The sequence below is a fragment of the Fulmarus glacialis genome, unplaced genomic scaffold (genome assembly GCF_000690835.1).
Source record: "Fulmarus glacialis isolate BGI_N327 unplaced genomic scaffold, ASM69083v1 scaffold2823, whole genome shotgun sequence".
Taxonomy (NCBI): Eukaryota; Metazoa; Chordata; class Aves; order Procellariiformes; family Procellariidae; genus Fulmarus; species Fulmarus glacialis.
In genome coordinates, this window is record NW_009202088.1 from 23,523 (window position 1) to 35,731 (window position 12,209).

At 37.6% G+C, this 12,209-nt stretch overlaps 1 protein-coding gene across 3 annotated transcripts in view; it reads left to right on the plus strand.

The window, feature by feature from the left end:
- Positions 1-12,209, plus strand: part of KIF1B (kinesin family member 1B) — an 88,390-nt gene that overhangs the window by 18,311 nt on the left and 57,870 nt on the right. For all 3 annotated transcript variants that reach the window (XM_009574145.1, XM_009574146.1, XM_009574147.1), the window contains exons 3-11: positions 473-652; positions 1,830-1,895; positions 3,326-3,504; positions 4,310-4,421; positions 5,475-5,552; positions 5,808-5,873; positions 8,729-8,804; positions 9,105-9,183; positions 9,755-9,897. In XM_009574145.1, the coding sequence (XP_009572440.1) occupies positions 473-652; positions 1,830-1,895; positions 3,326-3,504; positions 4,310-4,421; positions 5,475-5,552; positions 5,808-5,873; positions 8,729-8,804; positions 9,105-9,183; positions 9,755-9,897 (979 nt within the window). The remainder of the gene's footprint in view (positions 1-472; positions 653-1,829; positions 1,896-3,325; positions 3,505-4,309; positions 4,422-5,474; positions 5,553-5,807; positions 5,874-8,728; positions 8,805-9,104; positions 9,184-9,754; positions 9,898-12,209) is intronic.

Here is a 12,209-nt window from a genome sequence, read left to right on the forward strand (position 1 = left end):
AACCTAAGCAACGCTTGCTTCTCTTTTCCCCCTGCTGCCCTTCAGAGCCCATGTCAAGACCAGTCACTGCTTTTTGTAGCTTCCAGCCCTTCATTCATTTGTATTGACTCTCTGAACTCTACTTTTGATTTTTCTCCCCCCTTCTCCCAAACACCCTGAATCTGGTTTGTCGGTGACCTTGCACAAAACTTTTCCAGTAGTGTCAACAATGTTCACAAAACAGAATTGGTTGGTTTCTTTGTGCAGATTGTTTCCTCAGCAGCAGCGGAGTGGTCCTGCAAGAGTCATCATTGTCGTTCTTCTCCAGCTGGTACTGCCTTGGGAAGAAGCTGTGTGTAAAAATCTGCTACATTTGCCTCTTCCTAAGGGATTGACCCACAAGATAGAAGTAGAAAAAAAACCAATTGCTTTTTGAAATGTTACTTGAATGATAGGATAAGACTGTATTTATGTTGTTTTCGTGTCTTTTCAGCCTGAAGATCCCTGCTTTGCATCTCAGAGCCGTGTGTACAATGATATTGGGAAGGAGATGTTGCTGCATGCCTTTGAGGGCTACAATGTATGCATTTTTGCCTATGGACAAACTGGAGCTGGGAAATCCTACACAATGATGGGCAAGCAGGAGGAGAGCCAAGCAGGCATAATCCCTCAGGTAGAACAGAACCCAGAGAAGGGATTTGTTTTTTATAGCATGTTCAGACACGCGCTTGCTGGTACACTCTTTTTATATTGCAATAACAGTTAACAGAGAACCACAGCTTACTTCTGAAGTGAAAGAAATCTACTGGCGAAAAAAGAGCATTATAAGTAATTTTGCCTCTGTTATTTTTTTTTTTAATTGTACTATACATTCTGTATATTTTTCCTACATCCAATTTCTCCACTTCCCCAAACAAAGAAACTAAAGATGTATTATTCGCTGGGTTTCTTGGCTCCTTCTCTGATTTTAGCTAGGACAGCACTTAAGCACTTTGCATTCAGCAGATGATGAACATGTCGGAAAATTTTTGTGGAAACAAGTTTCCCAAAGCTAAAAACTGAATAATATATCTTGGTAAGAAATGAAGTCTATCAAAACATTGGGAAAAAGTATTTAGGGCAACTGAGCACAGTCCAGTGTTATTTCCCTCTCTGAAATTTGTTTTTGACATTTGCCATAAAACTTGAAGTTAAGATACGCCCACAGGAAATTTTGGCTGGCAACAATTTATGCCGTCATCATGAATTTAGTGTTCTATAGCTGTTGCTTGTGTGGCATTTGTTCTAAGTGCAGGCCTTCTTTAGTGTGTAGGCGTTGACAGTGGACCAAGTTTGTTGGAAGATAGTGCGTTCCTCCATTCCCAAAATAGAAAACTCTTGAAGCAGTAGACCGCTGATACTTTAACTATCCTTCATACGAAGATACTGTTAGCAAACTTTGAAATAATTTCTGCCTATTGATTTAAATCTGAATCTTGGAACTTCAGCACACCAAATAAACAGTCTGTTGTTTTTATGCGACTAGCAGAGGATTAAGGATTTTAATAATTCCTTTGTAAAATTATTACTGCCTATTTCAGTTATTATAGGCTTTTTCTAATTTTATAGTACAGAATAATAATACTGATTAAACCTAGAAATTGTTGAGATACTGTATAAAATAAGATGGATTGATAGTGATGTAGAATTGAGATGAGATGTCTTCCCAGTGAGGCTGTATGTGGTTGATGTAATAGGTTCTTTTTCTTCCCCTACCCTCAATCTAAAGCCAATTTAATGACATGTTATAGTAGTTACTTGTTAGTACTCAGTAAAGACTAATTTCTGACTCGGGTTTAATCTCTTTCCAGCTATGTGAAGAACTGTTTGAGAAAATCAATGACAATAGCAATGAAGAAATGTCATATTCTGTAGAGGTGAGTATGGTGAGAGATCAAAGAATATCTGTGTGCTGGACATCAAACTAAGCTTAGGTGCTGCTTTATTGATGGTGCATTAAGATGCTGATAAAATAAAAGCAGGTGCTTCGCAGAAACGGTATTTTCTTTTTCCCCCCCAATCAGTTTTAATGGCTTGACATGCAAATACGTTGCAGGCTTCAAAAGAAAAGACGACCAAAAAGCTGGTAGAAGTCAAATGTGATTGTTACTAATAAATGTGAACTCCAGTCATTACTGCTTCTAAATTACAGAACTGGAAAATGACTGGTTCTGTGGCTTTGAATCTGTCCATTTTAATGCTTCATTTAATTGTATTTTATTAACATTTCATGACTTAATGCTTGAATGCCATAGGAGCATCACGTTTAGGATTTGTGAATGAGAAGATTCCCACATTTTCATGATGTTTTTTCTATTTGGTACTTGTTTATGGTTCTGATTATGTCTCCAAGCATAGATTTGTGCATGTAAGAGAGAGAGGGAAATGGTCTCTCTTATAATGGAAATCCAAAAGAATGAACATCTGACAAATAACCTGAGAAGGGAGACAGCTAGACAGAAACCGTGATGGAAGTGTATAAATAGTGTATTGTGATCTGTTTCGGATATAGAATTTATTTTTCTGAATTGCACTTATTTAGAGATTGAAGATCTCTTTGTGTTTCTAAAACTGCTGCTTACATCTGTAGTCTTTCCACAGAACGAAAGTGAGTAACGTACTGTCTCTCTTAATGTTTAATATCTTGACTGCTGGAGCTGCTAAGTACCTGTTGGACTGGGGATAAGCCTAGTGCCATGAGAAACATAAAAATTAAAGAATGCATTTTAAAATAATCTTAGCTTTATAATTTATTTCAAAGGGTGCAGATTTAAGATTACTGTAGTTTGAATAATTGTACTGATGACTCAGGAATACAGCAGGACGTGGTTACAGCTTAGAATCTAAAGTTGCTTCTGCATACAAATAAATTAATTTTTTCCCTTCTTAAGTTTGCTTTGGAGGTTCATAAGAGAGATTCCTTGTAGGCAGACTCCTTTTACCATCTGTCTTGTTTGCCTCTTTAGAAAAATAGTTTTGCTGCTGCATCATATTAAAGCTGTTAAAATGACTGTGAACTCAAGTGTATAATTTTTAATTAAACACCAATGTTTTTTGAAATGATTGAGAGATCTATACATGGATGCAAGGCCTGCAGCTTATGTTGGAGACCTGATGCATGAGACTAGTGACTCTTCTTCGCTTCTGCCATTGTCTCAAGCTGTTACATGAACTGAGACACCCACCTATAGTTTTGCTGTAGCAGACTGGGAGAGTTTCTACCAGTGGCACTCTGAAATGCTGCAGAGCTGCTTGCAGAGGAAGCCTTAAGAAACACTAAATTGTTCGTGTAAATTCCTGTTTTCAGGTGAGTTACATGGAGATTTACTGTGAGAGAGTCAGAGACTTGTTGAACCCGAAGAACAAAGGGAATTTGCGAGTGCGAGAACATCCTCTGCTTGGACCATATGTGGAAGATCTGTCCAAGTTAGCAGTCACGTCTTATACAGACATTGCAGACCTCATGGATGCTGGCAACAAAGCCAGGTTAGTGATGGTAGCGTGTTACACGTTTTTATCTCTGTTATGGGGATATATGGCATATAGCAGCAAATTTAAAATATCTTCTGTGATGCATTGTCACTTATTAAAAAATTCATGTCACATGAGGAGGTTGTTGAAATACGCACTGATCAATGTTATTAAAAGGCTGAAATTGATTTGTGTGGTGAAATAGTGCTGCAAATTGCTGTATAGATATTTAAAGCTTGTAATGGCTTGAGATGAAGTATGTAAATAATTATACTGGCTTTTAGTTCTGCCTTTGTTGTGTACTGTATCACTATATTAGTATAAATAAACATATAAGTAACATAAAAGTATAAACATATAAATAACATAAATAAACATATAAATAACATATAAGTAAACACAGTCTCCTCTTTCATTCATTCAAGTGGTCAGGATTTAAGCTGGCATTCTAGCTTTAGGTTCTGGTTCATTAGTAGTTGTTTTCATGTCAGCTGTAGGCTCCATTCAACTGTGTGGGAAAGACTGACGTAAATGCCGCTCGTGTTTTCTTGTGTGTTTGAGTGTAAGGTAGATTATTGAGTACACAGATTGAGGAAGCTCTGTTCAAACTGTGATGAAGATGGGAGTAATTCAGGAGTGAAAAATCAAAGGATTTGTTAATGGTATTTGGTGTGGCTTGGTCTTGGTTACAAGGCAGAACATCAACTGTACAGCCTCTTGGTCTCATTCCTTTACAGCTGCATTCAGCCCTGCAGGTAGTTGTGCCTGCAGCATAGAGGCTACTGTTTTCTAAACGTGTCTGTATGTGTTCATACTTTAGGACTGTCGCAGCTACCAACATGAATGAAACCAGCAGCCGCTCTCATGCTGTGTTTACAATTGTCTTTACTCAGAAGAAACATGACACAGAAACTGATCTTTCCACGGAGAAGGTATGTTACAGATAAGAAGTGGCTTTCTGACTGTTTTTCACAAATCTTCCCTGCCGTGACTTATTCGTATTGGCGGTATGATGAGAAAATGAGAATGAATTGCCCTTTCTGGTGTTTTGTTTAAGGGTGAACTTGCTGTGTGCCTTGACAGAGCCCTTTTATTTCTTATGGGATTTTGTTTGATTGTAATTCTAAAAGCAACTAAATGGGGAATATGTGCAGGAGGAGAATATATAGATGTGGGAAAAATATGGACTCAAGGACTAGGTTCTGTGGGGAGGGATATATGAAATAGAAGTTGTTAATCTTCCCCAGTCTTTTTCCCAGAACCTTCTGTGGTTTTGCTTGTCAGTGCAAAATATTTGCCTCGTTAGTTCTTTTCTTTGGGCACAGGAATTGGGATGAGTGAGACTTAGGCACTTTCTGGAATTTGCATGTTAAAAGGAGGTACACTGTTTAGCACGGAACAGTTTTCTGGCTTTTATACTCTGAAATAGAGGCTCTGCATGCAAAAGTAGCTGAAATACAGGTAACATTCGCATTTCTGAACTGACTACTGTGGACAGATCTGAAAAAATTAATGCATTGAAAATGCCCCCGCCTCTCCAAATGATAAGATCCTGTAAAATTATCATTAACTGACATGCAGTCTGTACCTTTAGTTAGGCCAATGCTTTATTGTTGGTGTCGCTAGAGTCAGGATGAAACATTAAGTTTCTCTTCCTTTGAGATTCTTGTGTTGTCTGTAGCAGTAACACTTAATTTCTTTTGACTTCTGTTCTGCTCTGTTCACGTAAGACCTCATTCTTTCTTTTTAGGTAATTTAGAGTATAGTGGTACTTAAAACAGAGCATAATCCTAGACACTTCTTATCCATAAGATAACAGCATCAAGCTAATTGCTTGTGAAAACTTCATTTGACTGTAGTTTTAAGCACACTGTGGTGAGTTTTTAGACAGTAGAGTTCTTCTCGTGGCACAGAGTTCTTCGAAGTTCTGTTCTTACTTTAGTTCACCAAGAATTAATTCTCGTTAATGTGCTTTCTCTTTTCAGGTCAGCAAGATTAGCCTTGTGGATCTAGCTGGGAGTGAGCGAGCTGATTCAACTGGTGCCAAAGGAACCCGATTAAAGGTATTGGGCCATTGATGTATGGGGAAAGAAAGGGAAGTGGGTGCACAAGCACCATGTAGAGTCTTTGCTTGACAAATAATAAGGAAAAGAAAAGGTTGCTATTGTAAGTATGGAAAAAAAAGTTGCAAAACGAAGACTTCCCCCCCGCCGCCCCCGCCCCCCGATCATGGATGTGACATTTGGCTCATTTAGCCTACAGAGGTCCATAGTTGAACAATTTTAATAACTGTATAATACTGGATTCTGTTTTCTCAGGAAGGAGCAAATATAAACAAGTCTCTCACAACTCTGGGCAAAGTTATTTCAGCATTGGCCGAAGTGGTAAGTACAGCATTTACTTACCTGCAACAACCTTTTCATGGCTAGTAAAACCGAGACAGTAAAACCCATGGAGTACAACAGAATCATTGAATGTTCTTGGCCTAGCATTCTCAGCCAAATTAGCTGTGTGTATTTTGGTAGATGAATAGTGTTAATAGTATTCTGTGAATGTCGCGCAGGCTGGTAGAAACTTTACTTGTCGATAGATTGAAGCATTGGTTTATTTAGCTGTGAAGCAGCCTTGGAGAAGAAGCCTGCATTTGTGTAGAAGACATGTTGATGTAGCAAACCTTTAGTTCTGCGGAGCAGTAATTTTATTTTTATTTGAAAGAATAATTTTAGAAAACTAACTGCAGCTTTGTTGTTAAAAATTTTAGCAATACCAGTGTAGTAATTTGATTATCACTGGCTTTTTTTGCAATGGCAAGACTTAATCATGTATTGAGTTCAGTGAGCATATGTTGATCCAAACATTATGTTACAGGTTTATGTCGTGGTTTAACCTGGCAGGCAGCCAAATACCATGCAACCGCTTACTCACTCCCCCTGCTGGTGGGGCGGGGAGAGAATCAGAAGGGTGAGAGTGAGAAAAAACTCGTGGGTTGAGATAAAGACAGTTTAATAGAACAGAAAAGGGAAAATAATAATAATGATGATAGAATATACAAAATGAGTGATGCACAATGCAGTTGCTCACCACCTGTGCTGACTGATAACCAAGTAGCAATCGGTACTTCCTGGATCACGCCTACCATTCATATACTGAGCATGATGTCACATGGTATGGAATACCCCATTGGCCAGCTGGGCTGGCTGTCCTGATTATGTTCCCTCCCATCTTGTGTACCTAGCTCAGTCAGTAGGCATGGGAGCTGTCCTTGGACTAGCAGGGTACTTAGCAACAACTGAAAACATCAGTGTGTTATCAACATTCTCCTCATACTAAGTCCAAAACACAGCACTAGGAAGAAATTTAACCCCATCCCAGCCGAAACCAGGACAGTTTAGAAAAGTACTTTGCCTTTTACTTTTATACTCAACTACTATTTTAAAAAAAAACCAAGTAAATTATTCCTTTTAAAAGTGAGTTCTCAACAGCTTGGACAGGTTAAATATACTTAAGTGCTTTTTAGATTTCTTTTTTTTTTTTAATGAAAACTATTGTTATTCATTGGGCTTCTCAAGAAAAGAAAATACTATCCAAGATAACATGGAAATTATATATAAAGCTATGTTAAGAAGCTCATCTTGTATCTTCTTCCTCTTTCTTTGATGCTTTCAACTTAGGATAATTGCACCAACAAGGTATGATGGTCTGAGTAGTAGTGGATGTTGTCTTTTTTGCCTGAGTGTAAGATTTTATTCTCTTTGCTTTGGAATCAAAGAGCAGGGATCTTTTATGCCAGGTCTTTGAGAAATTCCTGTGACTGTAAATTGTAGTCATGAAGCCTGAGAATTATCAGTACTAAAATTTAAAAACGTTCTAAGGTTGGGGATAAATTAATGAAAAGTACACATTTAAGGTATATTCTTATATAAGAATATAAGGTATTTAGGTATATTCTGTTATTACATCCCTGCTCCTGATTTGGTGACTTACCTTGGGAATATTTACTTTTAGTAAGGATAACTTTGTCTGCTTTCAGTCTTCTACTCTCCATGCCTTTTTGTTTACCCCGTATGATGGATTGTAAGAGATAGTCAATTCTAGTTTTCAACTTTAGCATCTGGTGCTTACCTGCCCTTATTAATTTTACTTGTCCATTGTAAGGTTACTCACCTTTGGCAAGGGACAATAGAACTATTGCAAGACTAACACTCACATTTTAAGCACCTTAAGAGGAGTGTTAAGAGGAGTTTCACATGAATTGTAATCAGGCCTTTTATTGCGAAGCCATATCCTGTGTTAAATGTTGTGTGGAATTAAACTTTTGGCATCTCTTGAAGTGAGATGTTTGCCTACTAACTATTTGTGTAAGTAAACGGATGACCCCAGATTCACATTCTGTTATAGAGCTTTTGAAGTTAATCATTGTTTCTTTTAGACCAAATAAAGAAGCTAGGGAAAGCCTTTACAGTGAAATTTGGAGGGAAGTCTGCCAAAGGTGCTGAGAAGGCCCTCTTCTTTTGTGTGGAAGTTCTACGTTTGTCACTACTGATTTTGGGACAAAGTACTTAAATAGTTGGGCACCTATCTTGTGGCCTTGTGCTTTGGTTTGAGTAGTCTCTATAAAGTTGTTGTTGTCTTCCCCCCCCCAAAATAAAAACACACAACCCCCCCCGCCAAAACTACCTCCTTTCTACTCATACTTCTAATTTCAGTGTCCAAGAACTCTCATCTTTTCTGTCCTCAAGTTTCCTAATAACTGCTTACAGAAATACGGGAAGATTGGCTAGTTGTGCAGATGTGCACCTGTATCTCTGCAGCTGTGGAATCTCCTGTAATGGACTTTTGACTTCTCTAAAAAGCTGTAACTTTTCTAGCGAAGGAAAACTGAATCTTCCCCTGAATTAATATGGTTTACTGCTTAAGTCTCTTGGAATGGTGTTAGAACACAGAATTTAAATGTCAGAAAGATATTCTTTACACACAGAAAACCTTTCTGAAGGTAGTGCTTCAAAGGAATTCTCTGGACTGTTTATCATCATCTGTTCAGACGTCTGAATATGTTGCATGTTGTCTAATATCAAACTCAGTAATCACTTATACAACTGACAATGAGCCACCCCTCTGTTTAGATAGCGTATGTGTATGTTGTCATGGTTCTTTTAATACCTATACTATGATTTCTATGTCTTAAACATGAATTTTTCATTTGATGTCTATTTTTCAGTAGTGTGTTCTTTTTTTGTAGAGTAAAAAAAAGAAGAAGACAGACTTTATACCGTACAGGGATTCTGTACTAACATGGCTTCTTCGAGAAAATCTAGGTATGGCTGATTTGCCTGTGCCTATATGGAAAAAAAAAGGTCACTGAATTTTTCTGACTGCTTTCAACTCACTTAACTTAAATTTGTATCAAGTATAAGGTTAAATATTTTTAGTAGTCAAATCTGAGTCATATAGTTCCACCCTTTGTTAAAGTTACAGCTCTCCTTTCCTATGATTTTTGTGTATTCCTTAGTAACGTAGAATATAATTGAATTCTTTAATTTATTGATATTTAGTAGGTAATTAGTGCCTAGATTGTGCACTGTAGTTTCATCTAAAATCTTGCCTGTTCATTATAGGTGGTAACTCTAGAACTGCGATGGTTGCTGCTTTGAGTCCTGCAGACATAAACTATGATGAAACTTTGAGCACTTTAAGGTACTTTCTTTTTATTTGAGATGGATATGGGTAGCTGTTAGCTCTAATGGCCACATTCTATCCCTCAAACCTTTGGGTTGTTACACTTTAAGAAAATCTGTGGGGAAGAAGACTCTATACCGGCAAGAACTCAATTACCCTGAAAGAGGAAAACCTATGTACTGTATTGAATAGGGAGCTAGGGATTTATTGCCTACTCTTAACTTGAAAATCAAACTCATCTTCTCGTGTTCCTATGTTGTTTTCCAGTGTGGTCCCTAAAATTGAGCATATTAGTCAATCTGAGGCTTCAAAGCACTGAATAAAGAAAAAAGAAAAAAAAAATGTTGTCTAAAAAAAATGTTGTCTGTTGTACATATGATGCACCTTGTTAATCCATCTTGAATAGGACTTGGGTTTTTTTGGAGCAATACCCTGTATTAAGTAAGAATTCAAAAGCATGATTGAATATAATCTAGGATTCTCTTCTGGCATACAACTGCAAGCTAAATGTCTCCTATATTGCTGCATTTCTGTGTTGCAGATAAGCACTTATATGTTCGTTACAAGGTTTTTTTTGGTCTGGTTCCAGATATGCTGATCGTGCAAAACAGATTAAATGCAATGCTGTTATCAATGAAGATCCCAATGCCAAGCTGGTGCGTGAGCTAAAGGAGGAGGTGACAAGGCTTAAGGATCTCCTGCGTGCCCAAGGGCTGGGAGATATTATTGACAGTAAGTGGATTAAACAGATCTTACTATCTTGAGGTTGGTCTCTCTTACGGAGGAGAAAGGGGTTTAAATCATGGAAGTTAAATGTGGGTGCGGATACTAAATTTTGAACATGGTTTTAGAAATGGTAGCCTCTTCTGTCTTTAAACAACCCATCCTGGGATTGTCCGTAGAGTGGATAGGCCACCTTCAAAGTCTCAAGTCAAAACATGGAGATTGAGTTTTCTATTACTGTAGAAATTATTTTTTGTAATAGAACTTACACATTCAAGACTTGCCCTGGTGAGTTATGGAGGGCTTTTTATCTGGCTGCCAATAAAAGGAGGATAATTGAAACTATAGAAACTTAATTTCATGCTGAGAAAGAAAGTATCTTTTCTTCCTCCTTAAAGGGTTAAGGTTAGTAGTTTATACCTGGCTTCAATGCCATCCTTGCTCAGAAAAGAAAATGGTGGCTAATTCCTGTTAGACAATATCCTGAGTGACAAACCATTTGTCATCTCAAAATAACAAGCTATGAAACAGCTGCTTGTGAATAAATAATGAATTCTTTTGGGGCAAGATTTTGAGTTAGGTTGGCAGAGCAGTATTGTTCTGATTTGCTTTGCCAGCAACCTCTTAAAGCACCAGAAAAAACTTGTGCCTGAATTATTTCCTTGTCTTCATTCCAAACAAAGCAAATAAACTAAAATTTTAGCTGCTACGCTCTTTTATATTATGAACAGTGATTTAATTCCTAGTGAAGGAGATACCCATAAAGACACAGAATGTATTCCAGTGGATTAAAAGATTCTTTGACTTAAAAAAAAAAAAAAAAAAAAGGTGAATGTTGCACCAGTTTCTGATTTGTCAGAGCTTATTTGCCTGTGAAGCAGAAGTCCTCACTTAGTCACAGACTGCTTAAAGATGTGTAACATGTATTTACTTTTTTGTTTGCTTGTTTTCAAGAGAATGGGGCCAGAAGACAGTGAAATGCAGGTGTTTTCATGCTTGGTACAGTCTGTGTTTTTTGGTTCTAAATCAAAACTGAAAAAACTATGTGTTACTGAAAATTGTGTTTTGTTTCTTTAAACATCAAGTAGTATTCTCTTCCCTTCCTGTGTTGCTGGTGAACCTCCAATTTTGATCCTTCTTGTATTTTCCCTCCTGCTTCCTTTCAGTTGATCCAATGGGAGATGAATACTCTGGAAGTGGAGGCAAATGTGTGTATTGTGTGGTTCTCTTTTTAACCTGCTCTCTCTGGGTCAGCTTTTAACTGAGCTTTGCATGCCAGCATTTCTCACAGGGAAATCCCAGACAGAACACTCACTGTGGAATGCAATGCAGTTTCATGGAAACTAGCTTAACCAGCATTTCTTAGATTGAGTCAAAAAAAGTGCGAAGTTTAACATGCAACATATGTTAATTGCTTTCTTTCTGGCAGAATATAGAAGGGAGAGTGGTAATTCTTTAGTCTGTTTTCATGACAGCCAACAGTTTAGATTCGAGCTAGAAAATCTTTTTCTCAAATCTTTCTCAAGTTACTCAGTTGAAACAGCTTCTGCTCACCTAGCTTCCTGGCCTTTTAACATCTCTTTTCCACCTAGAAGTATTTGTTTTAAATGTGTCAATTGATTATCTCAAGATGAAATGTTATCAGTTCCTCCTGGAGACTGAAATTTATTTATTTTGTATAGTCTATTAAAAAAAAAAAAAGTTGGACATCTTGTACGATGAAGGTCTCTTATTTGAGCTCAAATACTTGTTGCAGATGATTAACTTGATAGGGTTAAAACCAGTCAGCAAATAGCATTTTATTTCTGTTCTACTGTTTGCTTCTATGAAAGGGAAATACACGTAGTCCATTGCAAGAGAAATGTATTCTATGTAAATTTTGGGTTGGTAGACTTTTTAAACTCTTTCAGTCAGTTGTCTTCACCCTCAGTCAAACAATATCAACTGGAAGAGATCTGTCTGAAATTTCCTAAAATTAAAGCTACTGGTGGTGTAAAGACTCATCCTGGCCTTGTCTTACATTCTGATGCTGCTTCCAGCGTGTGCATATGTCATCTGTGTGAAAGCTGCAGCTTCCAGGAGAAGCGTGCATGATGTTGAGGATTTTGGTTCTCTGTGATCACAACAACTGTGAAAGCTACTGCAAGTGCCACTTCCTTTGTCTTCAGGAGTGCATGTGTCTATTGGCCTTTCAAGACTTCATTCTCCCTGCTCTGTCATGCCTGCTTTCCCCATCCTGATGGCATTCCCTTTCCTTAACCTGCTTTTCTTCTGTTAAACTTCCACCCCTGCTTCCTGTATTTGCAGATGGTGGTTTTCAA